Source organism: Patella vulgata, chromosome 4 (assembly GCF_932274485.2).
Source record: "Patella vulgata chromosome 4, xgPatVulg1.2, whole genome shotgun sequence".
NCBI classification, from domain to species: domain Eukaryota; kingdom Metazoa; phylum Mollusca; class Gastropoda; family Patellidae; genus Patella; species Patella vulgata.
Genome location: NC_065882.2, coordinates 78,448,365 through 78,475,875, shown reverse-complemented (window position 1 = coordinate 78,475,875; position 27,511 = coordinate 78,448,365). Strand labels below are relative to the sequence as shown.

The 27,511-nt window shown below is 37.0% G+C and overlaps 1 protein-coding gene across 1 annotated transcript; it reads right to left on the bottom strand.

Annotated features, from left to right (window-relative positions):
• Positions 1-5,553: 5,553 nt before the first annotated feature.
• LOC126819375 (neuropeptide receptor 15) lies at positions 5,554-27,248 on the bottom strand. Its single transcript, XM_050547386.2, has 2 exons — positions 25,197-27,248; positions 5,554-7,411 (listed from the first exon to the last, which is right to left on the bottom strand). Exons 1-2 carry the CDS (start codon positions 25,592-25,594, stop codon positions 6,700-6,702), a joined length of 1,110 nt encoding a protein of 369 aa, XP_050403343.1. The 5' UTR covers positions 25,595-27,248; the 3' UTR covers positions 5,554-6,699.
• Positions 27,249-27,511: the final 263 nt, after the last annotated feature.

Below are 27,511 nucleotides of genomic sequence, written 5' to 3'. Positions count from 1 at the left end.
GATATCCAATATTTAAGACAAAATAAACATTTTACTCGTGTACCATAATCCGTTTCGGTGCCATTTGTAAAAAGGGACTCGAAGAAAAGGGATAGACATATTCCACACGTTATGTCAAACGGTGACGCCATATGCTTATCTGGAGAGCATGCTCAATAAATACTATGGGTATAGTCTGGAATAACTAGACGCTAGAGATTGCCATTCGATTAAGACTTCTGAAGTATTTCTCCGAACACAACTGATTTGAAATTAGAATAAAAACCGAAAGAATTGAATGTTAATCAGTTTATATACATTCATATTACATTATTATATGCGTTGCGATCCATTTGTGTCAATTTCTAGGTCCCAAATATTAGCGATTTAGCTCCTTTAACTGGTAGTGCTTACTTAATGTCAGATATTGGCCACATATTTCTATATTATAACAATAATAAATTGTGACAGTTAATGGTTCTACACACCTCCGTTCGAACAACAGACTAAATTATAGAATACGTATATGACGTGACATCCGGTAACAGGATTACCAATTAGCAACTGACAGTTAATGTGCCTGCGATATCACCTTGGTGAAAGCTGACGTTAAAAAAATTAATAGACAAAATAACACATTTGATTGACATTTTTTTAGCTTGATGGCGCCTCATGCAAACGCTCACATTTTCATGTGGACGTATATTGTAGTCGCCCCTGTCCACCCGGAACGCACGTTAATCCGTCCACAATTGTGGCTAAGTGGGTAAGACGCTAGCTCGCTAGCCTGGAGGTCGGGTGTTCGATCCCTGCATTGGCCGAGAAAGTTCATCCAGATTTTCCGGCGTGGTTGACAAGGGGCTGACAAGGAAAGCTGTCTAGTCGTTCGGATGGGACGAAAAACCGAGGTCCCGTGTACACATTGACCTGCACGTAAAAGATCCCTTGGCAGTTGGAATTCGATATAAGAGTAGGCCGTAGTGCCGCTGTCCGGGCAAAATTTCCCTCATAGCACACTGCATGGCGTATGCTCGTCTTCATTAGCCCAGGTTAGGAGCAGAACAGTAGGACGTTAAACCCCATTTCATTTCATCTCATTTCCGTCCACAATTTGTCACAATTTTTTTTTTTTATCTGATTTTGACGAAACTTGAAATAAGCTTTATATGCCAAATATCTCAGATACTTTCGATATTGGAATGTTTCGAATCGTAACTTCATGGATTATAGTTTAGTCCCTGATTGTACGAAAATTCATGTTTTATAGCTTGTAGACACTCAAGGTCACAATTTGTATCCGGTTTTGATGAAACTTAAAGCGATACTATTTGGAATACTTGGCTATGATATGGTACGTGTATTTTTGATTTCTTTAATTATTGAATCTATTCATGCTAACGTTCCCATGAATTAAAGAAACCCGTTCATTAGACGCCCGGGAAGAGTACCTTGTGCTATATTAATTGAAAGCATAATTTACTAGAACTCAGCGCTAAACCCGATGACTGAACACAAATATTGCACCATTAAAGATATATGATTTCATAAAAGTGGATGTTTCAAGATAGGCGACACTTTTTTTAAGTCTTCTTTGTTATTTTTTTATATTTCCGTTGTTATTTTTTTTTTTTTTTTTTTTTTTTTTGTTAAGCAATTTTAATGGCATTCTTGTCTGAATATTACCATGCTGGTGCTTTTAATGGCTTCAATATCAGCATAAATATCAAAAAGGAAAACATGTAAATATGGCTCGGAGACACATCCTCAAGTTCTTTGTAGTAATCTTTGACAGAAAAAAAACGACATGGCGGCTTCATATTACCTCTTTAGTCGCACCCTTTCAGATATTACCTTTAACGATTAGAATAACAGGAAACAACATGGCGGTCGAACAGGGTGACATGTCTTTTGTTTATACACTCTGTACACTAGACTACGTCATTCTGCACACATAGATCCATCTACTTCATACTTTGAGTGGCCGTCATATCCAAACATTTACAGTATATTTTGTTGTAATCGGATTCTAATCCGTTTCACATCTGGCACACACACAAATACTAAAGAAACCTATTGAATTCTATTCAATAGAAGCAGAATAAATACTTCTTAAACTTCTCTAAGTGTCTGTTCTCAAGCGGAACTAATATTGTAGTATGACAAACTAGGTAGAGATTGCAAGCAATATACAACAAACATATACTATATAAATTCAGTATGTAGACTACCGGTGGAATGTCCACCAGGAATGTTGTTCCGGGTTGGGCGGTGGGGCGGGGCACGGTGGCTGAGTTGGTAAGGCGCTTGCTCGCTAGCCTGGGGGCGTATGTTCGATTCCTGCATTGGCCGAGAAAGTTCATGGGAATTTTCCGACGTGGGTTCCCCTTGTCAGTTGTGCAGGACGGATGGCCCGACAAGGACAGCTGTCTAGTCGTTCGGATGGGACGAAAACCGAGGTCCCGTGTATACATTGGCATGAACGTAAAAAATCCCTTGGCAGTTGCAGTTCGATAGAAAAGTAGGCCATTGTGCTGCTGCCACGGCAAAATCCCCCCCTCATAGCACACTATGGTGTATGTCCGTCTTCATTAGCCCAGTCGGGGCAGAACAGTAGGTCGTTAAACCCCATTTCATTTCATTTCTTCCGGGTTGGGACTGAGAGTAGAACTAGAAGTTCTGCTACAAGGGCCAAAGGAACAAGGTTAAGGCTTGGATATTAGGTCACAAGAATGGGGTGTCGTGCATTTCCAGAAATCACAAACTATGTAGCAGAGACTAACATAGGAAGATTACGTCACTCGCCTTTGAGTTCCTAATTTTCAGGCACGTATATTTCCATCACACGTCGTTATATTTAGGGGTAGGTTTGGTGTCGGGTCCCCCGGAGTCTGGACACTTGAGAGGCGTTTTCATCAGTGGGAGAAAACCGGACAGGCGACCAAACTCCTTGTCACGTACAACCGGGATATCGATACCACACCTTGTGATACAGCGCGCACGTGCTAGCCATTCGTCCATCTCCCCTACACAAATTAGGCGTGTCACATTCTTACCAATTCAACAAAGACGACATTAATAAAGGCCACCAATTTAAAAAGTGGCCTCACACTACGTGAGAACAAATGTCTAATGATAATGGTATGAGCAAAGTGCCCCCATCTTTATTTCATGTTCATCCGCTCGTGAAAACCTCGTTTTTAATCACATATTGCCAATGGTAATATCGCCTTTTGTGGAATATCATCCATTACATGCCAAGGACTAGTTGATTTTTTTTTTTTTTTTTTTTTTGATAATTTTCCCGGTTTATAGGAAATTGGTGCCACTCAAGAAGCTTTAATCTTGGTGCCACGAACTAAAACCCCTGTTTACACCATCGAACAAAAATAGTACCTTGTCCACTTTTAAAAACAACGGCTATAATGGATTTTGTCTCTTTATTAACACTAAACATTACAACAATGATAAAATATATATATTTACATAACCATGGCTATAACACCAAACATCAAAATCAGTATGCTGTACAATCATTTTAATGGTTTTAAAAGACTTACTGAAAATAATCTTGTAGCTTTTTTGACGTGTGATTTTAACTAAATGGCTTCACTATAAGAACCCTAGAGAATAATAACACGCGTACGTACTTTTTTATGCTTTTAACTGTAAAAGGAAACTCGTTTTTACTTTTTTTTTGGTTATACATTTTTCTAATTTGTCTTCAGTACCAAAGAATAAAACCTAGTGTGTCAGTCCATTTGTTCTTTTTATTGTTTTTTTTTTTAGCTTGTTTAACCTGTGATTTTAACTAAATGGCTTCACCATTAGAACCCCAGGGAATAACAACACGCACACATATGTAAGCTGTTAAATATTAAACATACATTACGCAAGAGCTAAATCTGCCTATTGCAGGTCTTTCTTTAGGCTTGAAATGTTATATAAACTATTAATTAGACATGTATTAAAGATGGGTTCCCAGAAAAGTATTTATCGGGTGATTATTTCCAATAAAAGTATGGCAATTTTGGTATATATGGAAAGTAGAGATATCCAATCTTACTAGAAAAATACTGGATTCCCCGAAAACACTCATGGAGCGTATACAGGACAAAAATGTAAGGGTTCCCCTAATCAACAGCCCGATGATTAGGAACTTCTGCACGCGTGATTTTAAAGGTCACAAGTGAACATTGAGCGCTTGATGTACAAGTTGATAAACTTTATGAAGAGTTAGACGTACAATACTTTCTGAGATAAAAATGACGGGAAAAGGCGCAGGTAGTGGATAATTCGAGAATTTAATTAGGATTCGATATTTGTAATAAATAGTAAGCGATTAAAGACAACATCGTCTTATGTATGCAATGAATTCTCCTCTGACTCCCAAGGTGTGACGTAAACATGACCTGGTTTGATCGAATTTTAATAGCAGGGCATTCCTTCGCAATTACAATGTTTGAGAAGGATTTGAAGCATAATTATGACAAATTAATTAGTTTGAATATGTTTTTGGTCCATATATACCATTAAATCACCCAGTTTGTACGCGGGAACCCATCTTTAACATGACAAGACATTAATCAACTCTCGGTCCCTTTTACTGTGTCCGATTTTCACTGGATTTGAATCCGATCTTCTACTCAACGCTCATTAATGATTCGATCCAAAAGTGGATAACTCTGAGACCATGTTTTTATCGTACCGACATTAGTAATGATGATCGAGGTTATGCCTAAAATTCACTCGCTGATATACCGGTTCGGGGTGGAGCAATTGGACTGAAAGTCTCAGCATATTCCATTTATATGATCTCGTTTTTAACTATTATAGTGAGAACTTCCAGATCTTTATCTAATCTCTCATAATGACCCTTTAAAGATGCTTTATCCCCCCCTCCCCCCCCCCTACACAAATTAGGCGTGTCACAGTCTTGCCAATTCAACAAAGACGACGTTAATAAAGGCCGCCAATCTAAAACGGGTCCTCGCACTACGTGAGAACAAATGTCTTAAGGTGCCCCCGATTAGAGTTCTAATATATTAATAGGAAATGAGTATATTCAACATTTCTTTCCAATTACTTTATTCTGAGGGAAGTTATAAGTGTTTGAAGTTTTGACAAGATGTAGCAAGTTGTTTATTGTCATAGCAACGGTACTTATCAATCAATGTCTTTATTACACATTTTATCGTTAAATGTTTAAATGTTACCCGTGTTCTAATCCATTTAAAACGTCTAGAGAGTTGGTTATAGGCTTTGTGTGTAAATAAATATCTAAATCAAAAATGTATATACCATTTGCAGGCAAGGAAAAGATCTTCAATGGGTGGATTGCGTTCTTATATAATGTATCTTAAAGGAAAAGCTGTGATTTATTTGTTCTTATATAATGTATCTTAAAGGAAAAACTTCGTCTTTATTTGTGTTATGTATACATTCGTCTTGTATCTCTCCAGTACAAAAAGATAAAATATGTTTGTTAGTTATTCAAGTTTTTCTCCAGTAATATTAAAAATAATAAATTGTCAACTTTAATGTCTGATAAGACAAAAATTGGCTAATAGGCTCAAACGGGATTATTGGTTATTGGATTTAAAAAATAAGCCGTTTGTGTACTTTCACATTCTGGTTTTACTCTAAAACAAAGGCTATGAAGATTTATAGTAAAGCAAACTACACTCATTAGATAAGTTTAGTTACGAAGTTAAAACTGGCTTATCTGCTTGACAATTGTTACAATATATCACTCTATGTGTTCAATGTTGACAAAAGAAATAAAACAAGAACTGGTTGTCAACAAATCTAACAAGATTAATACACATTAGCTGCAATACTCTACGAAGTTACGCCATGCGTTCAAATGTTACAAAGCAGATAATAAATGACACGTAAATAGTAGAATTGATTGGAAAGTTGGAAACAAATCTAACAAAAATATACCCAACAACGGAGTTAATTTACGACGTTAAAACGATTGTTATGACTCGATTGTTACCTTGTAGTTGAGTTGAGGATAGACCCAATACAGATAAACAAATTAGGTCATTTCGGGATTAACTCATGGTTTAATTTTATTTCAATAACTCGCTTGCGCGTAGGGGTCTTTAGCAGTGGGAGGAAACCGCAGGACCCAGAGAAAATCCGCGAGGTTGAACAGGCAACCCTACTCCTTGTCATGTACAAGCGGGGAATCAAACCCACAACGCTTGACTCAATAAAATACCTTATGAAACACGGCACACGCGTTAACCTTTCGGCTACCCAGCCTCCTGTTGTATGATCGGAGAACGCAAGATTGGAGACGGTCTAGAACATCTGACGTCATATGTGAAGTATGGGCTAGGAAGGGTTAGGGCTGCAGATTTCGCCAAGATCTCGGGATATAAATAAACAGGGCTAGCGCCAAACATAACCCCACCCCTAGACGCAGGCCTAAGCATTATTCTAACGCTAAACCACAATCCACATATGACGTCATTTGTGCTAGACCGTCTTCGATCTAGCGTTCTCCTGTATAAACAGATGAGTGTTCATAATTATTATTAGTTTCCTGCTCAATTATTGTCTAGCATGTCCCACAGAGCACATAATTTCACACAAAGAACCCACGGATCATCCTTTATGCATATTGGATGTGTATAATGCCCTGATGGGATCTTGTTCCACGTGAAAAATCAGCGGTCACCACGCTCCTTTTTGAAGTCAATTAAATCTGAACTAAAATTCCGTCGTGTTAACACTCGTCATTTTACCAAATTTACATTGGGCATGATTGGGTGGTAATCGTGATGACGTATTACAATGGCTACGGGAACATAAAACACCTTTAAAACCTCTTCTGAAGTTCTGACTGAAGACACTGTAAAACAGGGGATTGACGGCCGAGTTGATATACGCTACTATCATCACTAACACCTGGATGCTCCAATGATCTTGAAACGCCCGAGGTCGAAATGCGTGATAGAATAACAGGATTTGATGAGGGGAATAACTGACGAAATAAACAATAACACTTAAAATAAGCATCTTGACAACACCACGACGGGCCTGTACCGCCTCCGATGAAATTTCCTTCGCGGATCCTTTGTCATCTAGCACGTGCAATCTTCTATGTAGTTCCTCGGAACGGTTAAACAAATGCTTCGATACAATGGTGTACAGTATAACTTGTACAACCAAAGGCCCCAAATAAAAAACCACAAATTCACTAAATTTAAAAACCAGATAATATGTCTCATGGTAGGACGGAAACGACAACACGCAAAAGTTCAGTGACGTCACTTTAGGTCGTCCAGGTTGGATTTCATTAAAGGCTAACGTTGGTGTTCCGAGTAAACAGGATAAAGGCCATACTAAACCAATAGCTATTGTTATCCTCTTCCGGTTGCACAGGATGTAGGCTTTGATTGGATGGATTATTCCAACATACCTGGAAATAGAAAAATAAACATTTCTAGGAATCTAGGTCATGATGATAAATTTGATCAAAGTAAAGAACTTTATTATTTATTTGATAAAAACAGCTATGTTGATTGCCCATACATTACAAAGTGAACACCTGGTTACAGGCTATGAAGCGGGGGTGGGGATGTTCAATATGTGTTAACTTTATTGATGTATTTGATAAAATAACAGATCTGTTTATAACCTATGTATTACACAGCGAGCAGCTTGATACAAGCTACGAAGCGGGGGTGGAGGGGGTTGTGTGTTTAATATGTTTGTCTAAAATAGTAATGATTTAACTCTTTTGATTGTTTTGATGAAGCACAGCTCTGTTCATGTTACAAAGTGAGCAGCTGCTTACAGACTGTAATAATTTCTATCTGAAGTTGGATGCGTACAAACTTGGTGTGTCTAAGATTGTAAAAGGCATTGCGTGTGTCTACTCCAATTTTTTAATCTTCTAAAACTCCGTTTAGCGAATATCACTTTTGGAGGTGGATACGGTGTGTCAAGTAATGTCTCGCGAGGTTTCCGGGAGGTGAGTGGGGGAGCACTCGTCACTCACAACACCCTTCAAAGGGTTCAAATGTGGATTTTTCATGTTTCAGATTATACTGGGAAATGAGCCCCCTTTTACTACCGGACCGAATCTGTAAAATCCTGGTCAAATGCGATCTTCTGTTATTAACGGACAAACAGACCTGTTCCTTGATATATACGCCAAAAGTAAAAGAAAGAATTATTTACTGTAAATAAAAATTAGTTAGTTAATGTTATTATGTAATTCTGCGCACCTGGATTGAACAAAGCATTATGAAAAATGACACATGACACAATTATATGGAATAGAAGCTACTTGAAAGATTTATTTCTGGCGGCATTTCGACGATAGATTTCTCAACGTTATCAAGCAAAGAATGGCAACCATAGTATAATTAAGATATATATATATACAAAATATGGAGCAGTGAAAACATTAATGTACAATGAGAGATATGAAAATGAAATGAAATGGGGTTTAACGTCCTACTGTTCAGCTCCTAACCTGGGCTAATGAAGACGGGCATACGCCATACAGTGTGCTATGAGGGAAATTTTGCCCGGGCAGCGGCACTATCGCCTACTCTTATATCGAATTCCAACTACCAAGGGATCTTTTACGTGTATTCCGATGTATACACGGGACCTCGGTTTTTCGTCTCATCCGAAGGACTAGACAGCTGTCCTTGTCAGACCCTCCGTCCTGCATCACTGACAAGGGGGAACCACGCCGGAAAATCTGGATGAACTTTCTCGGCCAATGCAGGGATCGAACACCCGACCTCCTGGCTAGCGAGCCAGGTACAATGAGAGAAATAGTACGATGAAGATTTATATATATATATATATATATATATTATCCCATGATTATCTTCCACTCAATGTTCATAAATTGAACCATGTTTTCTATTAGTTAACGATATACTATGTAACTACAGACAATGGTAACTATAGCCAATTAAAACCACAGTGTTACTATGTTAATATGTATAAATATACTATACTGTCCATCTTTATACAATGACATTATTTATGAATAGTCCCAAGACGGACGAAACGTACTTTAAAATGTTATTATACCCGTGTTGAAATCAGTTTGTGTCGGCATACCGTTTGTCTTTTCATCATTTACCGTGAAACAAAGTAGTGCAGCTTTGCGGTTGTGCTAATAATTTTGGATATATATGGAGCAGTGAAAACATTAATATACAATGAGAGATATGCATTATAAAACCATCAAAGACGCTCGTGTTTACGAAAATGAACAATTTTATTGCTACTGCATTAGTCTAAGTGTAAAATAAAAAGAAACATAATATTTCAAATTTAAATAACCATAGCTTAAATGCCCAAAAGTGGTCGCGTTCGATAAGGATGTGACTTTTCATTAAGTGTGGTCTTAAATCAAATCCATGATTTGGTTTTTAGTTTACTACACAAGGCTAGTATATATGTTGCTTTTTGTATTCTCATGTCAAAAACAACTTGATGATCGGTTCATTCGGTTCACCTTGGGGAATAAGTCGTCGCTTTGAACGAATAGTGAAACAACCATTTTCAGAAGTAATCAGAATTAGTACACATGAGGAAGTGACAAGATATCGTGCTTATTACTTGAGTATAAGTCCCTAGCCGTTTAAACTCATTTATTTCTCATTTTGTTTTTAAGAAGACTACGTTATCAATATTCGGTGCCATTGATTTACAACGGAAGAATAAGTCAATTTTTCTTTTTTACGAAACCTCAAACGTATAATTACAACTCTTCATCAATGAATTGAATATCGTCAGTGATCTGATAATCGCCTGTGTAGCTGCTACCGTAGGCAAATAAAGAGTGCTTTTCTTACTGGGCTCTGCTCCGTTTTACTCTTATTCGTTCCTAAAATGTTAATTTCGAACCTTTTAGCGTTTTACGGCCGTATTATGCCAAACAAAAATGACGATCTATCATCAAGGACCCCATTCAGCAAAACTATAACGGACAAGAATACTTGTTGCATCATTTCTATTGTGTCGTTCTTGTATTCATTGATGAGTTCTTGTCTGTTTAAAGGAGCTAAATCGCTAACATTTGGGACCTAGAGATTCACAAAAGTGGATCGCAACGCATATAATACTGTAATATGAATGTATATAAACTGATTTACATTTAATGGTTTCCGTTTTTAATTCAATTTCAAATCAGTTATGTTCGGCGAAATAAGTCAGTAATCTCAATCGAGTGCAAATTTCTAGCGTCTAGTTATTCTAGTCTACATAACTCCATTTGATTTGGTGCAATGTGTTTAGCCTCGTCCCCCGAGTCTCTCAATACAACTGGGGCTGAAGCGTATTATCAGAAGCTCATCTTTTCCCGGTAAGTTTACATCAGGGGGGTTGGGATGGCCTGGTGGTCTAGAGTGTCACGCTTCGACCTCTAGCTGGCCGGTCACCTCTGGCTTGCGGCTGTGGTTTCGATCCCTGGTGTGAGCGTATGTGGCATGGAGATAGGGGCGCCTTCTCAACCTCGTGGGTTTACTCCGGGTACTCCGGTTTCCTCCCACACGAAAGACCCCTGCGCGTGCGCTAAGATCATGAAAATAAAAAAAAAAAAAGACAACTTGTCTGCGATATCACCTTCGGTGGAAGCGGACGTTAAACACTAACAACAACAACAAGACCAGAGAATACATAGCACGACTGCCACCGGACCATTCACTTGAATTTATATAGTATATGTTTGTTGTTTATTGCTTCAGATATCTGTCTAGTTTGCCATACTAAACTTGGATTGCCTGTCTACAATATTATCTCCGCTTGAGCACAGACACTAAGATAGTTGACCGACATTTTAAATCCTAATCGACGATTTTAGTCGAAAACACTAAGTCTACTCAATAATTTTGAGAAATATTTATTCTGCTTCTATTTAATGGAATTGAATAGATTTATTGAGTTTTTGTGTGTATGCCAGGTGTGGACCGGAGTAGGACCGCATTACAAAACAATATACTAATTTTTGGATATGGCGGCCATTCAGAGCAGAGATGTATTCTCAAAGTATGAAGTAGACAGATCCCTGTGTGCGGAATGTCTAGTTTGTGTGTCTCGTCCGCAGAGCTTTCTTATGTTTTTTTTCGTGCGCGGTGTGGTCCGCCTGGGCTTTGTTACGTGATTTCCTTTCTGCGTCACTACTTCCAGACTTGTCAAATCGTTGTTACGGATCAACCATGGCAAAGATTAAAATTTTACTTGAAATATTTTTAACCATTCTATAACATAATCAATTATTAGACACGAATAATATTGCCCTTTTACAGGAAACGGTTCTGGGAACTGTACTTCGGGAAACTGTATGTATTTGGAATCTTTGACATCAGTCTAATTAAAATACAGATACTATTTCGTTTCGTTTTTATGGTTCAAAATTTCGCTTTACTTGTCTTGACTACACTAGCGTTTTGAAGAGTTGTTCTATTACCGGCGTTATGTTTGAAGTAAGGGATTAGCCAATGAAACGGTATGTTACGGCGAGTTCTTGGCGAGCGATGCACGGAACTGTGGGTCAACGCTGATTGATTAATCAATGTCTGACGTCATAGGGTCAAAAGTCGCTCGTACAACCAGTCAGATATTCATGTAGTGTAGGCCATCAAAAGTATAAAAAAAACGAAACGCAATATAGATCTGTATTTTAATCAGATTCCTTTGACATGCCGGTATCTATTAAGCTGCCGACAATTAGGGGACCTAAATAGATTTGTAACTTTAATTGTATATGAATTCCCTAAAGCGAAATGTCTATGATAACAGATATCTATTCTTTAAAACTTCAAAGCCCGAACAATGCTACAAGTAGTATCGTTTGTGTTGCATAATATATCGTAGGAGCATTTTTAACGATTAGCTGTTTCAAATTTTCATATTCCACGTTAACAATTTTAGCGCATCAATAAATAGTGTTTAACGATTTCTTGACATGAGATACTAGACATAAAACCGGAAGAGGCCATAAAATAACGATGAAAATTATAATTTGGCGCCAAGGGATGTTGGTTAACATTAAAACTTAAACTATAACAATAATTACCTCAGAATTTAATGACTGATTCTACAGTGTGATATTTCTTTTATACTCGTACAAAATTACCATCAAATTTTCAACAATCTGGCGGACACATAAACGCCATCTATAGTTACTGATATTAAGAACCGAATGTGCGCCTTAGGGAATATGTCCACTCTGTAAAGCACATCATTAAGCCTTCCGTACTAACACTTCATCCATGCATTCTTCGAACCGAGATTGAAATAAGTTCTGGAAACTAATTGGTAATGGTTAACATACGCTTCATCAAATACCTTTGAGAATGATTTGAAACAAAAGTATATTGGAACAAAGAGTGCATAATCCAGATACATACAAACTAACTGGGATTTAAACAAATTGAATTCTGGCATTCAATCAGTTTATACATCCAAAACGTATCATTTATCTGATATTTAGAAACATCGACAACATAACGTCATGGAAATGGTTGAAGGGGCTAAAGCTCTAAATCAGTAGAGCCAATTCAAAATTAAAACATGAATTAGATTTCAATATGTATCCATTTCAATCAATATTGAAGGTGTTATTTTATCGTGAAATATGTGATCCTAATATCCAATATTAAAGAGACGATGGACATTTTAAAATCGGTACACGAGGTCGTGTATTCTATGGTTACACATTTTGAATACATCCCAGCAAATCCAGTGGCAGATCCAGGGGGTGGGTGGGTGGGGTCTCAGCTACATAAAAGATTATCCTTTATCGTCAGATGATGGGATGGGATGTGCACTCAAAGTGCAAGATAATGATACAGGCATGTGATATCACAATTGATACCTTGCATCAATGAAATTGTCATCGTATTAATTCATAATAAAAAGTGACGCCAAAATGACGTTAGAGACCATGTATTTCTCAAATATTTTCAAGGGGAGGAGGGGGTTCTCTCCCCCTCCCCAAAGATACATTACTCAGGTACCCGGGCAAACCCACATGTGCCAAAATTCCTGGATCCGCTCCTGAAATCGAATATTGCACCTAAAAGTTTGAGGTACGGTATAAACTCCGTAGCTCGCATCTTAACAATGAGTTATAGGACACCAACACGGGTACCATTTTTTAAAATCGCAAACCATACCAGCAACACGGGGGGGGGGGGCATTTCCTTTAATCGCATCGAAACCCAGCAAAGTGAGGACTATACCTTTAATCGCAACCCCTCCCAGCAAAGCGGAATAATTATATTGGCAATATATAGGACACAATACTAACGAATACAATTAGTGTTTCTAACATAGAGTTTAATTAATTAAAACAATCGATACGGCATTGACTAAACAATCTCGTAATGCTTCAGTGGTCATCTGAACAAATATGGAAATTAATTTATGGAATACAAAAGTAATGTTTATTACTTAAAAACAATAAGACAATAACTGAACGATCTCTCAATGCTTCAATGGTATCTGAAAGATGGAGAAAATTAATCTATGTAATGAGAGAGAATAATGTTTATCATCCCAAATGTGTGAATTCAAGACAACCCTAATATTAAATACGAATCAAGTACGATTTATATAGAGAACTTTTAGTTCCTTCAATAATTCTTCAAAAATAGATTAGGAAAAATGAGCAAGGTGATGAATGGCTACCTACATGGGGTTTCCGACAGCTGGTGTAATTAAATTTCCGAAGCACTAAATAATTAGGACTTCCAGCAAGGCGGGTTCCATTGAGTATATTAGAGAGAGAAATGGGGTTTAGCGTTCATTAATTCACTTGTGCATAGGGGTCTTTGGCAGTGGAGGGAACCGGATGACCCGGAGAAACCCACAAGATTTGAAACGCGACCTTACTCCTTGTAACGTACAAGCGGGGAATCGAAACCACTCAATGATACAATAATAATACACCCCACCCACCCATTGATCTTATAAGACAGACTAAATTCGGCTAAGACAACTTGTTTTTATCCCGAGAGCGCAAAACTCACAAAAATACCAAACTGAGGACTGCGTTTTTAAAGCTTCGTGTTTTCAATTAATACTGAAGCCGAATTGACAATAAGAATTTAAGTAGTATAAATTAACAAAGTCGCATATCAAAACAGATCGTCGCAAATCGTGGTGTTATTTCCTAAAGATATTAAGTCGTCAAACATATTGGACAAGCAAATGAAATCGATCGGTTATCAAATTCAACAATTTAACACCCGAGTAGTTAGTCAAAGGAAATCGTTAGAGTAAAAATACGATATTCATTTCTAGGTGTTGATTATATTGTTCCAGATATTGGTTCCTTCGGCACTACTTCGGTTTATTGAATAAAATAAACAGGAGTTGAGTTATTTAGATGGTCAACCCCAGGCTATAGACACAGTCAGATATTGATATATTGTGCATAGCTATTTATACAAGTGGTCTATCCCATATTTTTTAATAATCTTTTGTTCAGAGTTAAGATCAATGATCGTGAAATCGATTTCCTAGTAAGTGATAGGATGACTCGAGCGGTTAACTGTCGACTAACTTCTTGAAGACGTAGAATGGATACTTAGAGTTGTTTTGTCAAAGCATTATTTTCCTGTTCGATATCATCATTTTCCTGTATTTTATCTTGACTCCGTCAATAATCTATTAAGAAAATGGTAACACAAATCGACTCCCAAATTGAAATGGCTATGATATGCCAAATAAAAAGAATTTTATGCTTTCCTAACCTCTGAGCGCGATTTTATTAATTAATTGAACTTGGGGACTAGGTAGATTATGCATTTAGTATAAAGAGGAAGGTAAGAGTTACGACATTGTTCAAATTCATTTACATATTAACTTGGAAACATTCGGGTACCCAATTCCCACTTCCGGTTTGATCTCATCAAATACTTTAGCCGACGAAATGGGTTGAGTTTGTCCGTTTTGTATGTAATCTGCAGAAATATATCACATGTTGATTCATTTTGATAATAGCTTATGGATTAAATGTTAATGTAAGGGCTCTGACTAGTAGATGTAACTATCAAAAGATTGCTCCCGATGAATGGCAATTGCGTGAATTACTTTATCTGCCAGTGGTTTAGATATCTGAAATTAAATCCCGGCAAATGCAGTGTGCTATGAGGGAAATTTGTGGCGCTACGCCCTAGTCTTACTTCGAATTTCCATTATAAAGGGTTGATTTACGTGTACACGGGACCTCGTGTTTTGGACCCATCCAAACGTCTAGGTGTGGTACCGTGTTGACACTCCGATCCGTTGATCGAGGGATTTTTGTAGACGTAACCATGGATTCGATCCGGTGACCACCACTTTAGTGAGGCATTAGATAAACGAAATTTACCAAGTGTTCAATACTTATCTCTTGACATTATAAACGATTCGTTAGGGTGAGGGGTTGGATGGCCAAATGGTTAGGGTGCGCGCTGTATCATAAGATCTGTCATTGAATCAACTGGCGTGGTTTCGATTCGACTGTTGTACGTGACAAGGACTAGGGCCGCAGGTCCAGCCTCCTGGGGTTTCTCCAGGTCCTTCGCTCTCTCTCTCACTCTCTCTCTCTCTCTCTGACAAACCCACTAAAAATGTTCTTGGGAAATGAGGAAATACACTGTTATCGATTTTAAGAAAGACAGACTCCATCTTTTTAGAAATTGATAAATACACCCCATGTTCGCGTTTGGCATTCTTTAACAATTATAAATTACAGAAGCTGCATTTCTCATTGATTTTAAATCTACGAAACCGTAGCCTGTGAGTGTAACAATATTGGCAAATTGTTGGAGACAGCCATGACAAGATTGATAGTTAGATTTCGGATAGATTTCATTAAACTAAAAGTTTTCTAGAAATGAAGAAAAAACGCAGATTGTTTGTTGAGTTGCAAGCCTCTATAGAAAATACATAATATATTGGGATAAAAACTGGGAGTTTCAGTGTGTCATCTTAATGTGTTCTTCTCCACTCAGTATTATTATTCAAAGTAATAACACATATCGACTACCACGGGCAGTTAATGATGACCATATGACGTCACGGGCACCTGCTTACTGTATTTTATTCCCACACAATAAATGTCTTTAAAAGTGGTGTCGGGTCTGATTAAATTACTCTTTACAATATTCAGTCTAACAGCTTATTAGTAATCTCTATCTACGAACGTAACTCAACCTGTTTACCGTATTATAACAATGAACATATCAACTTGTGACCATTAAATGAGTATACAGCCTCCTCTTTCCCTGAAAATATTATGTCGATGTCTTGGTGATTTGACCCTAAGTAGATCTCACCGAAAGTAGGTCCAAAATCTCAACAGGAAATTATCCCTCTTAGTGGTATATTTCGCTTGTATATGATGTCCGTATTATTTTTCATTTTAACTGACAGAATTGCGACTAAAGTTTCTTTTGGAAATCACTGTAATAGAACCTTGATAATTACAAAAATATTCTTCACTAGCGGTTCATCCGGTGTAGCACGGGCACAGCCATGAACCGGAAGTAGCATGAGACCGGATGTGGTAGGCCATCCCCACTAGGCCCATACACCAAATTTCAACCTCGGAACAGCTGCCAGCCTTGAACAGACAAACAAACAAACGAACGACAGTCACAAATATTAGTGTAGATTATGGCAATGGGGTGGGGGTAATTTTTAACTTTTAAGTTCTTGTGGATGTTTTTATTTTCTCGTGAAGAAAGTAGCTTAATTATTGAGTAAAACACTGGCTCGCTAATCAGGGGGTTCGATCGGGGTTGTTGGGTGGTGTTGGTTGACAATGGTGCAGAATGGCGGGCCTGGAACGGACAGTGTCGTTCGTGTGCACCTAAAGTAAACCCTTGACATATGGAATAAAAGATATAGAGTAGGCCGTGGCACCGCTGTCCGGGACAAATATCCTCTCATAGCACTCTGTATGGCGTACGATCGTCTTCATTCACCCACGCTTTGCAGAAAAGTACGACATTAAATTACATTTCTTTTCATTTTCTTGTCATTAAGGTTTCAAATTTTGTTTTGGAAAATAAAAGATGGTTTCGGTCTTAAATCATGTTTCATTTTTAGTATCAATTTCAGCAAATTGTTATGTTTTTTCAACGCTTTTAATTTTTCGCACTTATGCCTTTTCACAATTCGGTGAAACTTCCTTTCAATTATCTATTATCTGTAGTATTCTTTAACGGTGCCGATGTACTCACGTATTACAATTAAGGGTATCATTATAAGATAAAAAAAACCCATAAATATAGTTATTCATGTCCTGAAAACTATTACATGCTGGACATCCTCCAATTTTGGTAAAGAAATTCAATCAGTACAGTTAAATATCCTTTACTGATTCAAAATTGATAAATCAACATGAAGATTGGCTCCAGAGACAGAAAATGGACGACCGATTGCTGAAAGCCTTTTATATTCAATCAGGATGCGCCATAATGTTTTATAATATCTATACAAATCTATGTAGAAGATGTTGCAACAAGTATATAAGAAATATAACAAGATGATGACAGAAATCATAAAAAAAAACTGTCATAACAGAAATCATGTATACTGGAATTTTCTGAGAGATTGTATCTCAGGGCTGTTGTCCTAATTAAGGTAAATGATTCAAAGGTGAGATTAGAAAAAGAAACCACTACTGTCTCACTGATTCATCTTTCAGATGAAAGTCAAACGGTTTAATGAAATGATTTCGAAAGGCTACTCATGTTTCACGTTTTGAAATATTTTTGTTTCTTTTTTTGTGGAGTTATCTCGACTGTACCCGAATTTAAAGCTTCCGATTGCAAGGCGGACCTTTGTTTCATAGGGTAAATGGTGTAGGCCTTTATCTTCCCATGATGGAAGTCATAAATTTACCGAACGACAAAAACGGTTTGCCGTTTACCTCCTTATAGGCTGATTTATTTTGTTATTTTTATCCCCTTCTACGCGGTAATCATATTGGATCGGTTGAGACATCATACAACACAAATCAGAGTAACCATTTTCACTCGGCAGACTTGGTAGTTATATAAACGTGGTTATACAGTCTTTATACCAATTGGGGACTTAGTGCAAACCACTCATGGAAACTGACAGTACCACAAAGTTCACAAAGCATTCTCAGACTTAAGTTAAGAATTTAATTAAAATTGTTCGCCTTTTTTTTTAACTAAAATGTAGTCCTTTATAACGCGTTTGTCGTTTTAATGTATCAAATACATCAATAAGAAACTATGTGCAACGTTTTGGGTTTCTGAATCAAAGATATTTCTCATAACCACTGATTGAAAGTTAAGTAAATTCTTAACTTAAGTATGAGAATGCTTTGTGAATGCGGATCCAGATCTAGATCAGAGTCCATTAAAGAGTGTTTAATGTTCGAGAGCGAGACATTAAGTAATATATTGTAACGACAAGAGGGTCGTAGGCCCGAGTGTTTTTACAATATATTACGCAATGTCTTAACCTCGAGACCATTAAACGACTTAAAATACAGACACTGCGCACGTGCTTTTACAGTGCGAGTCCAATATTTCACTAGTTGCTCGTACGATTGGCAAGTTGCTCGTACGATTATTTGAAGTAATGGTACGTCAACATCAAAGGGTGACGTCAATATTAGAACCACTGCATGATTGTAGGTAATGCCAGATTGCCATATTAGAAGTTTGTATGGTTGTTCGGATGGGACAACAAACAATCGAGGTGACGTAGAATTGTTCCTCTTAGCACACTGTATGAAGAATGTTCGTATTATCCATTAGCTCAGTTAGAGCAGAAAGTTGGGCGTGTACATGTTCGTGTTTCATATTAGAAATGTATTGGAAGTTAGTATGCTGGTTAAAATATATCAATGTAATAGGTGTGTGAGAGAGAGGGGGGGGGGCGGTAACGTCCAGTCGATACAAAATAGGGCTAACACACGATTCAATTTTATTTCATTACCACACGCGCTAATAATTCGGCCATCCAACCCTCCTTATAGGTGTTATAAATAAATTGTAGATAATTTCCTATAATACATTTTCATGATACGTTCGTTAATGTTCACAAATCAGAAACGACAACACAGTTAGAAGATACAAATAAAAACTAAACATTACTAACGCGATCCAATGGGGCTTATAAAATGAATCGGTTACGTGGAAATATTCGATTTTCATTCATTTAAGAATGTCAGCGCGGAAGTTTGATTAAATTATTTTCAAATACAGTTTAGATAAATCGTGCAAATAGTTGAATTGGGTATTGGTTTAATGTTATTTATTTCCTCTTCACTTATTCATTAATTGAGAAGAACGTTCTTAGTATTTTTTGTTTTACTGGGTTTATTTGATAGCTGATTTCCGTTCCAGCGCTTTTAGTGGAATTCAAATAGCATTTGTTATTTTTATAAATTAGATAGCATATTTTGGGATACATTATTCAAGAGCTACGTTGACTTGCTGGTGACATGTTAGTATTTCATTTGCGTACTTTACGGTACTTTTATTAACACTAAATACGACACCAAAACAACATAAGTTAATAATAAAATATTACGTAAATCAAAGGTTCCACAATCGGTGTTAATGTCAAGTCAATACTTGTGTGATATGTTGAAATTAAAATTAAGGCAATTGCGATTATTTTAACCACATATAAAACAAAACGCATAACTTTCTCGGAAAATAGGTTGATTTACTTGTCGGTATCGAAATCTAAAATACGACTTACGTGAGTTAGTTGTATTTTACGTCTGCTTCCACCGAGGTGATATCGCAGCTAAATTTAACGGGTTGGGATTAAAATAGTAGTGCTAATGCTACTAAACGAGATGACGAGGAAGCTGATTCGTGGAGATCAAGGGTGATTGATTAACACGTTAACTTGAGGTGACTGACAGCGAAGGCATTCTGTTTCCTGTTTACCTTTGCGTAACAACCATGACTGGGTAATTAGCAACTGCAATGGACAGACAAGTTAAGCCTAGATTATCCGATGTGGAGACGGTGGAATCCTGGCACTAACAGATCGCTGTCTTTCCTTCCCGCCATAGGAATTTAAACAAATATATCGATTTCTAACACGAACGAATCTATGACTGGCAGGAATTAGCATACAAAAAGATTTCGAATAATTCCACGATTCGAAGTCGAGTCTTGAAACAAAAGCGATACCTCGCTGCACACAGATATCCATCTACCTCATACCATCAGAACAGATCTTTCAATCTGATCTGTATCTACAGACCATCGTCATCAAGCGGGGAGGGAGATGCATGGCCGAATAGTTAGCGTGTGTTCACGCTGTATCACAAAGTCTGTCATTGAGTCAACTGGCGTCGTTTCGATTCCCCGGTTGTACGTGATAAGGAGTACAGTTTTCCCCTACTGCTAAAGACTCCTACGCGTAAGCGAATTATTGAAATAAAATTGAACCATATGTTCGTCCCAAAATGACCTCGTTTGTGTCGAGTGTACGTTAGACTCAATCTCGAAATATACTTGACTTAGTCATTACACACGAAGACTCTTGTATAATTGGTAGTCTATCTGTTGAAGATAAACAGGTTTCTGATCATCACTTGATTCTTATAGATTGTAACTTCCTTAAGCCTGAAAACGAACAACGAAACTCAACCAGTAAACATCTTGCTGCTCTCTACAGTACAACTCTATCCTGGTTGCTGGACAAATACGCACCAAACACACCAGTGACAGTGAGGCCAAATACACCTTGGTAAGATGTCAATGTGCGTGATGCAAAACAATCGCGACGCCAGGCAGAAGGACTCTGGCGAAATTCATGGGTAGATGTACCGTGCTGGGAGAGGTCATCTACACAAAGTCATGCGTGAGGCAAAGAGGGGATTCTGTCTTCGAAAACAGGATCAGAGCAACCGAAATCCACCTAAGATCCATACATTTATGAACTCCGTGTTGGGTATCAAATCCGAGACAAAACCCCCATCATTTAAGAACCGTAAGGAACTTACTGATCAATATTTTGTTGATAACGTTTATCATATAAGATTAAAAACAATGTTGTGTGAGTCACCAATCATTGAAATCACAACAGATATGGCTAGTGAATTCGCAGGTGATAAACTGGCTAACAACAAATTAGTATTATCAAGGATTAATTACCGCAATAGTCTTCTCTCGGGTATCAGTCAAAAACTTTTAAATAAATTACATCTAGTATAAAACATCGCAGCTAGGATTGTTTTCCAGTCCACCAGAAATCATCACATAACACAATTACTGAAAGATCCCCATTGGCTTCCAGTTAAAAGCATGATTAATTTTAAACTTCTTTGTAGAGCTTATACATGCCTTAATGGAACAGCATGGTAACAAATTACAAACCACAAAGAACTCTCAGATCGCAGAATGAATATCTTTTAACTGTACCTACTTAAAAACTTAAATCATTTGGACATGGTACCAACCCTATGGAACTTTCTTCTTTTAGGAATTAAGAATTCCAAGAGCTTGGGGTCTTTCAAATCATAATTAAAGGCATATCTATTTACTTTATAATATTAACTTCTTCCAATATATTTATATATATGTTATATTACTATTGTTAGTTCGAGAATAAATCTCTCCCCCGAATGGCCGCCATATCCAAAAATAGTATACTATTTTGTAATGCGGTTCTACTCCGTTTTATATCTGACTTACAAAGAAGAAATAAACCTTTCCAATTTTATTGAATGCGTGTGGAATAAATACTTAACAAAATTCTCGAAATATACTGTACATAGTGTTTTCTACTAAAGTCGTCCATAATTAGGAATTAAGATGTCGGTCATCTACTATAGCTTAGTGTTTGTTCTTAAGCGCAGTCAAAGTTTATGACGCAGCAAGTGATGCTATATGGCTCGAAAAGTTAACACATGACGAATGTGTGTCCGTATTTAACCATGCACATAATGGTATTGAAAAAATTGAAAGATTTCAATCCTGATGAATTAGCGGATTTTAAATACTTACATGTGTGCATGTATATATTAATTTGGGTTATGTGTAAAATTAAAATGTTGAGGAAAGAAACACGCTTTCAATTCCATCGGAACATCTTCGGGCCTTAATGCAAATTCTGCATTAATACTTATATAACAATACTTATGACATCATGGTTACAATACTAGAAAGTCATAAAGGGGAATAACTAAAATATGATGTTGATAAATTATTCTGTCACATTTAGTTAGGGTTTGTACTTTTTAATAAGACGTGGTTCTTTGCTGTTCTAAAGGTTCCTTATTAAAACCATTTAGTTTATGCACATTCATTCCATTGCGTACTCAATGCTATCATTCTGTTTTCCGGATTGGCTATTTTGGGATCTGCGGAGCTTCATTGGGTGGTTTAATTGCTTGATATATGTTCCGGTATATTTTTCACGACAACCAGGTCAAAACATGCAAAAATGATATATTTGGATTTGCAGTTTATTCATTGTTTACCAGAAATGAGAACCCTTCAATAATATCATAACAAGTAAAACAATCATTGCATTTTGTGACAGTTGGTGTTGGTTGATGTGGAGAGAATTTTGACGCAGATTTGATGGTTTGTCGGAGACTGTTTATATGATTCTTGAAATTTTCATAATATTTCTCATTCTGTCACTTTTTATGGGAAGATGTTTTTGTACAATAAATTTTCCATTCTCTTGAATAGGGTTATGTGTAGCGACTAGTGGTAATTATTCAAAATTATTCTTAGGAATTTTGCTTTTGGCTCTCTTAATTTAGGTTGCTCTAAATTAAGAGCTCGATCATTAGCTTCATCAATAAATTTTTCGAGGTCATTTTGCTTTAGATTAAAGGCTTTCAGTTCAGCTAGTCTTTCAAGTTACGTTTTTTAGCATTGGAAACTATTGTGAAGACTCTTCTCACCAGTCCATATAGGCTATTTCATTTTGTATGTGAAAGGTGACAGGACGAGAAATCAAGATATTGATGAGGATCAGTAGGATTATAATACAGGCTAGTTACAATCTGACCATCATCTGTAACAGTCACGTCCGGAAAATTGTACACTGGAATCCAAAGAGTTTTACTTAACCCTGCCAGAATCAGTTGAGAAACATTTTGTAGCCATTTTTGGGGGGTTTAACTGTATTTTGACCTGAGTATAGGTTTATAATACAGGCTAGTTACAATTTGACCATCATCTATAACAGTCACCTCCGGAATATTGTATACTGGGATCCAGAGAGATTAACATTTCATGAAGGATCTTGATGATCCGCTTTGTTTCAAGATCACGAAACAATCGCCCAAAAATCGTTTTCATCTTTGTTAGATGTAAAAACCAAAGTCTGTGCCTATCCAAGTATGAGCGTAGCATAAATTGGACCGACTTTAATACCCATAGCCACACTTTTTATCTGGGCATACAACTGATCGTCGAATCAAATATATTGTGGTAAATCACAAGAGAGAGAGAGAGAGAGAGAGAGAGAAATGTGGTTTAACGTCCACTCGACACAACTAGGTCATTTCGGGACTAACATATGGTTTAATTTTATTTCAATAATTCGCTTGCGCATAGGGGTCTTTAGCAGTGGGAGGAAACCGGAGGACCCGGAGAAAACCCACGAGGTTGGACAGGCGACCCTACGCCTTGTCACGTACAACCGGGGATTCGAAACCACGCCAGTCGACTCATTGACAGACTTTATGATACAGCGCGCGCACGCTAACCATTCAGCCATCCAACCCCCTGGGAAATCACAAGATCTAGCACACTTAAACATACATTATGTAAGACCTAAATCTACCTATTGCAGGTCTTTCTTTAGGAATGAAAAGTTTTCTAATTTATTAATTAGACATTAATTAACTTATCCAGACAATAATCAACTCTCGATGTCATCGATAGCATGCGATATTTACTGGATTATGATCCGATTTGCTGCTAACTTTAATTCATGATTTAATCATAAAATCGATAATCGAGACTATGTTTTTTTTATCGTACCGACTTTATTAATGATGATCGAGGCTAGGCTGAAATTCCAATCGCTTAATTCTCGGTTCAAAATGGATCACTTTGACTGAAATTTTCAGCAAATTGCCTTTACATTTTCTCGTTTTAAACTATTTTAGTGCGAACTGCCAACTCTTTATCTAATCACCCATAATGTATCTTTAATACATATGATTTTGGAAAGCGTTCATTGATTTACAATCACAAAAGTGTAATGAAGACATTGACTAGACACTACAATTGTCAGAGTACGACACGACACGGACAATAAGAACAAAAAACTGAATTGAGCCCCCTTTTAAAGATACTTTCCCGCGTGCAAACTGTGTGCTTTAATGATATATTTTGATTAAAAACATATTCAGACTAATTAATCTACAAAAAATTTGTATTCGCGGAGAGATACCTCAAGCTATGAATTAACTGTTGTTAGAAGCCATGTCTGTCACCTTACTTCATTGAGAGAGGGTCCATTGTTTCAGAATGCATTTTTCATTACTTAATGTCCATTTATCATACATATTGAGGCCTAAGTAAATTATTAATCACTTTCTGTCAACTTCTTTTTCCGCCGTTTGATTGCTGAGTCTTTTGTACGTTGACGCCCCTCAATTATCCATTTGATCAAGAAACAACAACCGCTCCCTCAGTCAAGCTAGCGCACATTAAACTGGCAGACAATAAATTTGTTGCCAATTAATTAGTGATACCCTGACATTTTTCCCGGTGCTTGCCCCACGGGTGCCTATACTAAATTTGCTATACTTTTTGAAATAACCACCCGATAAATACTTTTGCGGCAATGTATCTTTAAGAAACTATTTCATAGTTATAAGACGACACCCAAAGTACATTTGTAGTTAGACCGCATTATTGGTAAATTAATGAGCACGGATTATGGAAGGCAACCTCAAAACGTATCACCGTGAGCACTGTCTCAAAATCGCTCGGTAACGGCCAGAATTGTGTCATAATCGTAACACTCTTTTAATTGGCTCTGCAAATGGGCCTTTGGCTGATTATCATTGCCTGACACATTTAACCGTGTTCAACTGACACAATATTGGCTGTTTTCTAGATTTATCCGTCGCGTTCTGGTGTACTGCACCTCTGCGCATTTGGTGAGCTGTGCTGAGAATGTAGATCAAATTGGCCAAGATATATAAATTTTAAATTTGTAAAATTTCGAGCAAATATTAAACTAAATAGTATACTCACCTTTCTATGCAAATAGAGACCAGAGTGAACACTGAAGCATAAAGACTGGATACCAGGATAAAGCGATTTATTTTACATGACAATAGATCCATTACCCAGCCCTTATTTATCATGAATTGGACTATTTCCGGTATTCCAAATATCATAATGATCAGGTCAGCAAACGCCAAGTTTGTGATAAGTAAATTGGTGGCAGATGACCGCATTTTCTTGTCACTTATAACTGTGTAAATCACAAGAATATTACCAATAATTCCTATGATACCTATCACTAAGAATAAAACACTGAATCCGATTACTTCCGGTAATCCCGCAGCATTAAACGGAAATGAGTCTATATTGGTATTGTTACGTGAGGAATTGAGTGTCAAGTTTTCTATGCTTGTATTTAACGCCATGTTTTGTTCACTCTTTTTATAACATACTTATATTGTGCAATCCAATAAATCTAATATGGAGAATCACCTGCTGTGAACCGTTAAGTCATTAAAAACTATGTCAATATTCCAAGAATATATGGGCTTACCAGCAATTGGTTAGTGGTTTAAAATGATGTTTCTTTCGTCCGAATCTGGAAACTCTGCGCTTAATTTTAAAAAAAAAACTATAACAGCGCTTCTTTCTAACTGGAGTCTGGAAACACTGCGCTTAAGTTAAAAAGCTATAACAAAGTTTCTTCCTAACTGGATTTTCCGCCCGAATCTGGAAACACCGCACTTTGTTTGGTTTAGTTCTTTACAAGATTGATTCCTTTGATTTTTTCCTGTCACGTTTCCCTTGTTTAAACACACTTTGGGGAGCCTTCAGTGACATGTAATGTTTAAACACTTTGTTTAATTAGTGGAATCAAGGCGGACCATTTCATATGCAGTTCCGGTTTTCGCGATTGAGTGGGTTTTGTATCTTTTAACTTCCAACAGTACCGTGCCGCTAGCTATTGCACACTGAGCAAAACAAGTCACGAACCAATATGCTAAGCGACCAAGATTAGCAATATAATTAGAATATATGCTATTTGAGAAACAATGTCGAAAAAAATCTAAAACTAATTAAGCTGTTTTTTTTAAGTAGCAAGTAATACAACCAGCTTTCATTTACTGCGTATGCTATTGTCGCTGTTCAATCAACAATGACTGTATATACCCTAACGACGCAGAATCAGTCGTAGTTCAATGGCTGTATGCAAGTTATTTTAATGAGTGGAGACACCAGCATCAACTCTTATTTAAATATCGTGAAAAAATTGAACAATACAATATAACATGCACTCGAAGCGATTCCAGACATTTAACGGATCACCAACTATCAGCCGTAAGTTAGCCGAGATTAGCCTGGGTCCGAGACACTGTTGACGATCTGTCTATTATTAAATTAGACTCTATTACTGGTGTCACGCTATTAATTTCCCTATCAATCTAGATATGATCAGAATCAACCCGTTCTTTCTATAGCACACAGTTTGTAATTATGTATTTTTCCAGATCAGAATTTAATATTTCCTTACACAGTTGGTTAGAGGGCTCTCTTGTCGTCACAACACAAACAAAATTGATTTTATTCTGAGGTTTCCTTTAGAACCGTATAGTACTGTGTATCAATATAATGAATCGAATTAAATTTAATATTTCCTAACACAGTTGGTGAAAGGACTATATTTTGACGTCGCAACGCAAACAAAATTGATTTTTACTGGTATAGATATGTTTCGCATTGAAGTATTTGTTTTAATTGAATAGAACCATATCTAATTAAATTGAATCCAATTGGAATCTTTTGCACGGATCGTTCATCATAAATCAAGCAGCAATCTCATTTCCACGTCGCTTTGACTGCTTTTTTTTCTAGACTGCAGTCCTTGTGTTTTTCAGATAATTTGCGTGACAGGTATAACAAATGCAATTTATCACACCAGCTTTGTGGTATTATTAGATCACATTGCGTTCATTCACAGCATTGTTTGATGAGGCTTTGTCGTGTGGGTGATAAAAGTCTTGTGTGTTTCCGGTTACAGAGGTGAGATCAAAAATGCAGTTCTATTCAAGAGCCGGTAATATCTTGATTATCCATAAAAGTACGAGAACCATATATATATATATATATATATATATATATATATGATAACCGGTAAGACAACTGTGGAGCTCAATAAGTAAGCTAACAACGTTTATCCCGGAGCATATTATATTTGATTGTATTTAAACAACGAGGTCGTCTAATGGGTATTAACTTTCTGTCTTTGTAGTATCAACGGTAATCTTATCCTGGGTTAGGAGACGTGCATCCTTATCTAGGTAAAAGGACCAGATCAGACGTGT

Excerpts from the sequence above, each read along its gene's own strand:
- LOC126819375 (XM_050547386.2), bottom strand. The coding sequence starts at position 25,594 with ATGGCGTTAAATACAAGCATAGAAAACTTGACACTCAATTCCTCACGT. Across the intron at positions 7,412-25,196 it reads GTCTCTATTTGCATAGAAAG|GTATGTTGGAATAATCCATC; the intron begins GTGAGTATACTA and ends TTCTATTTCCAG.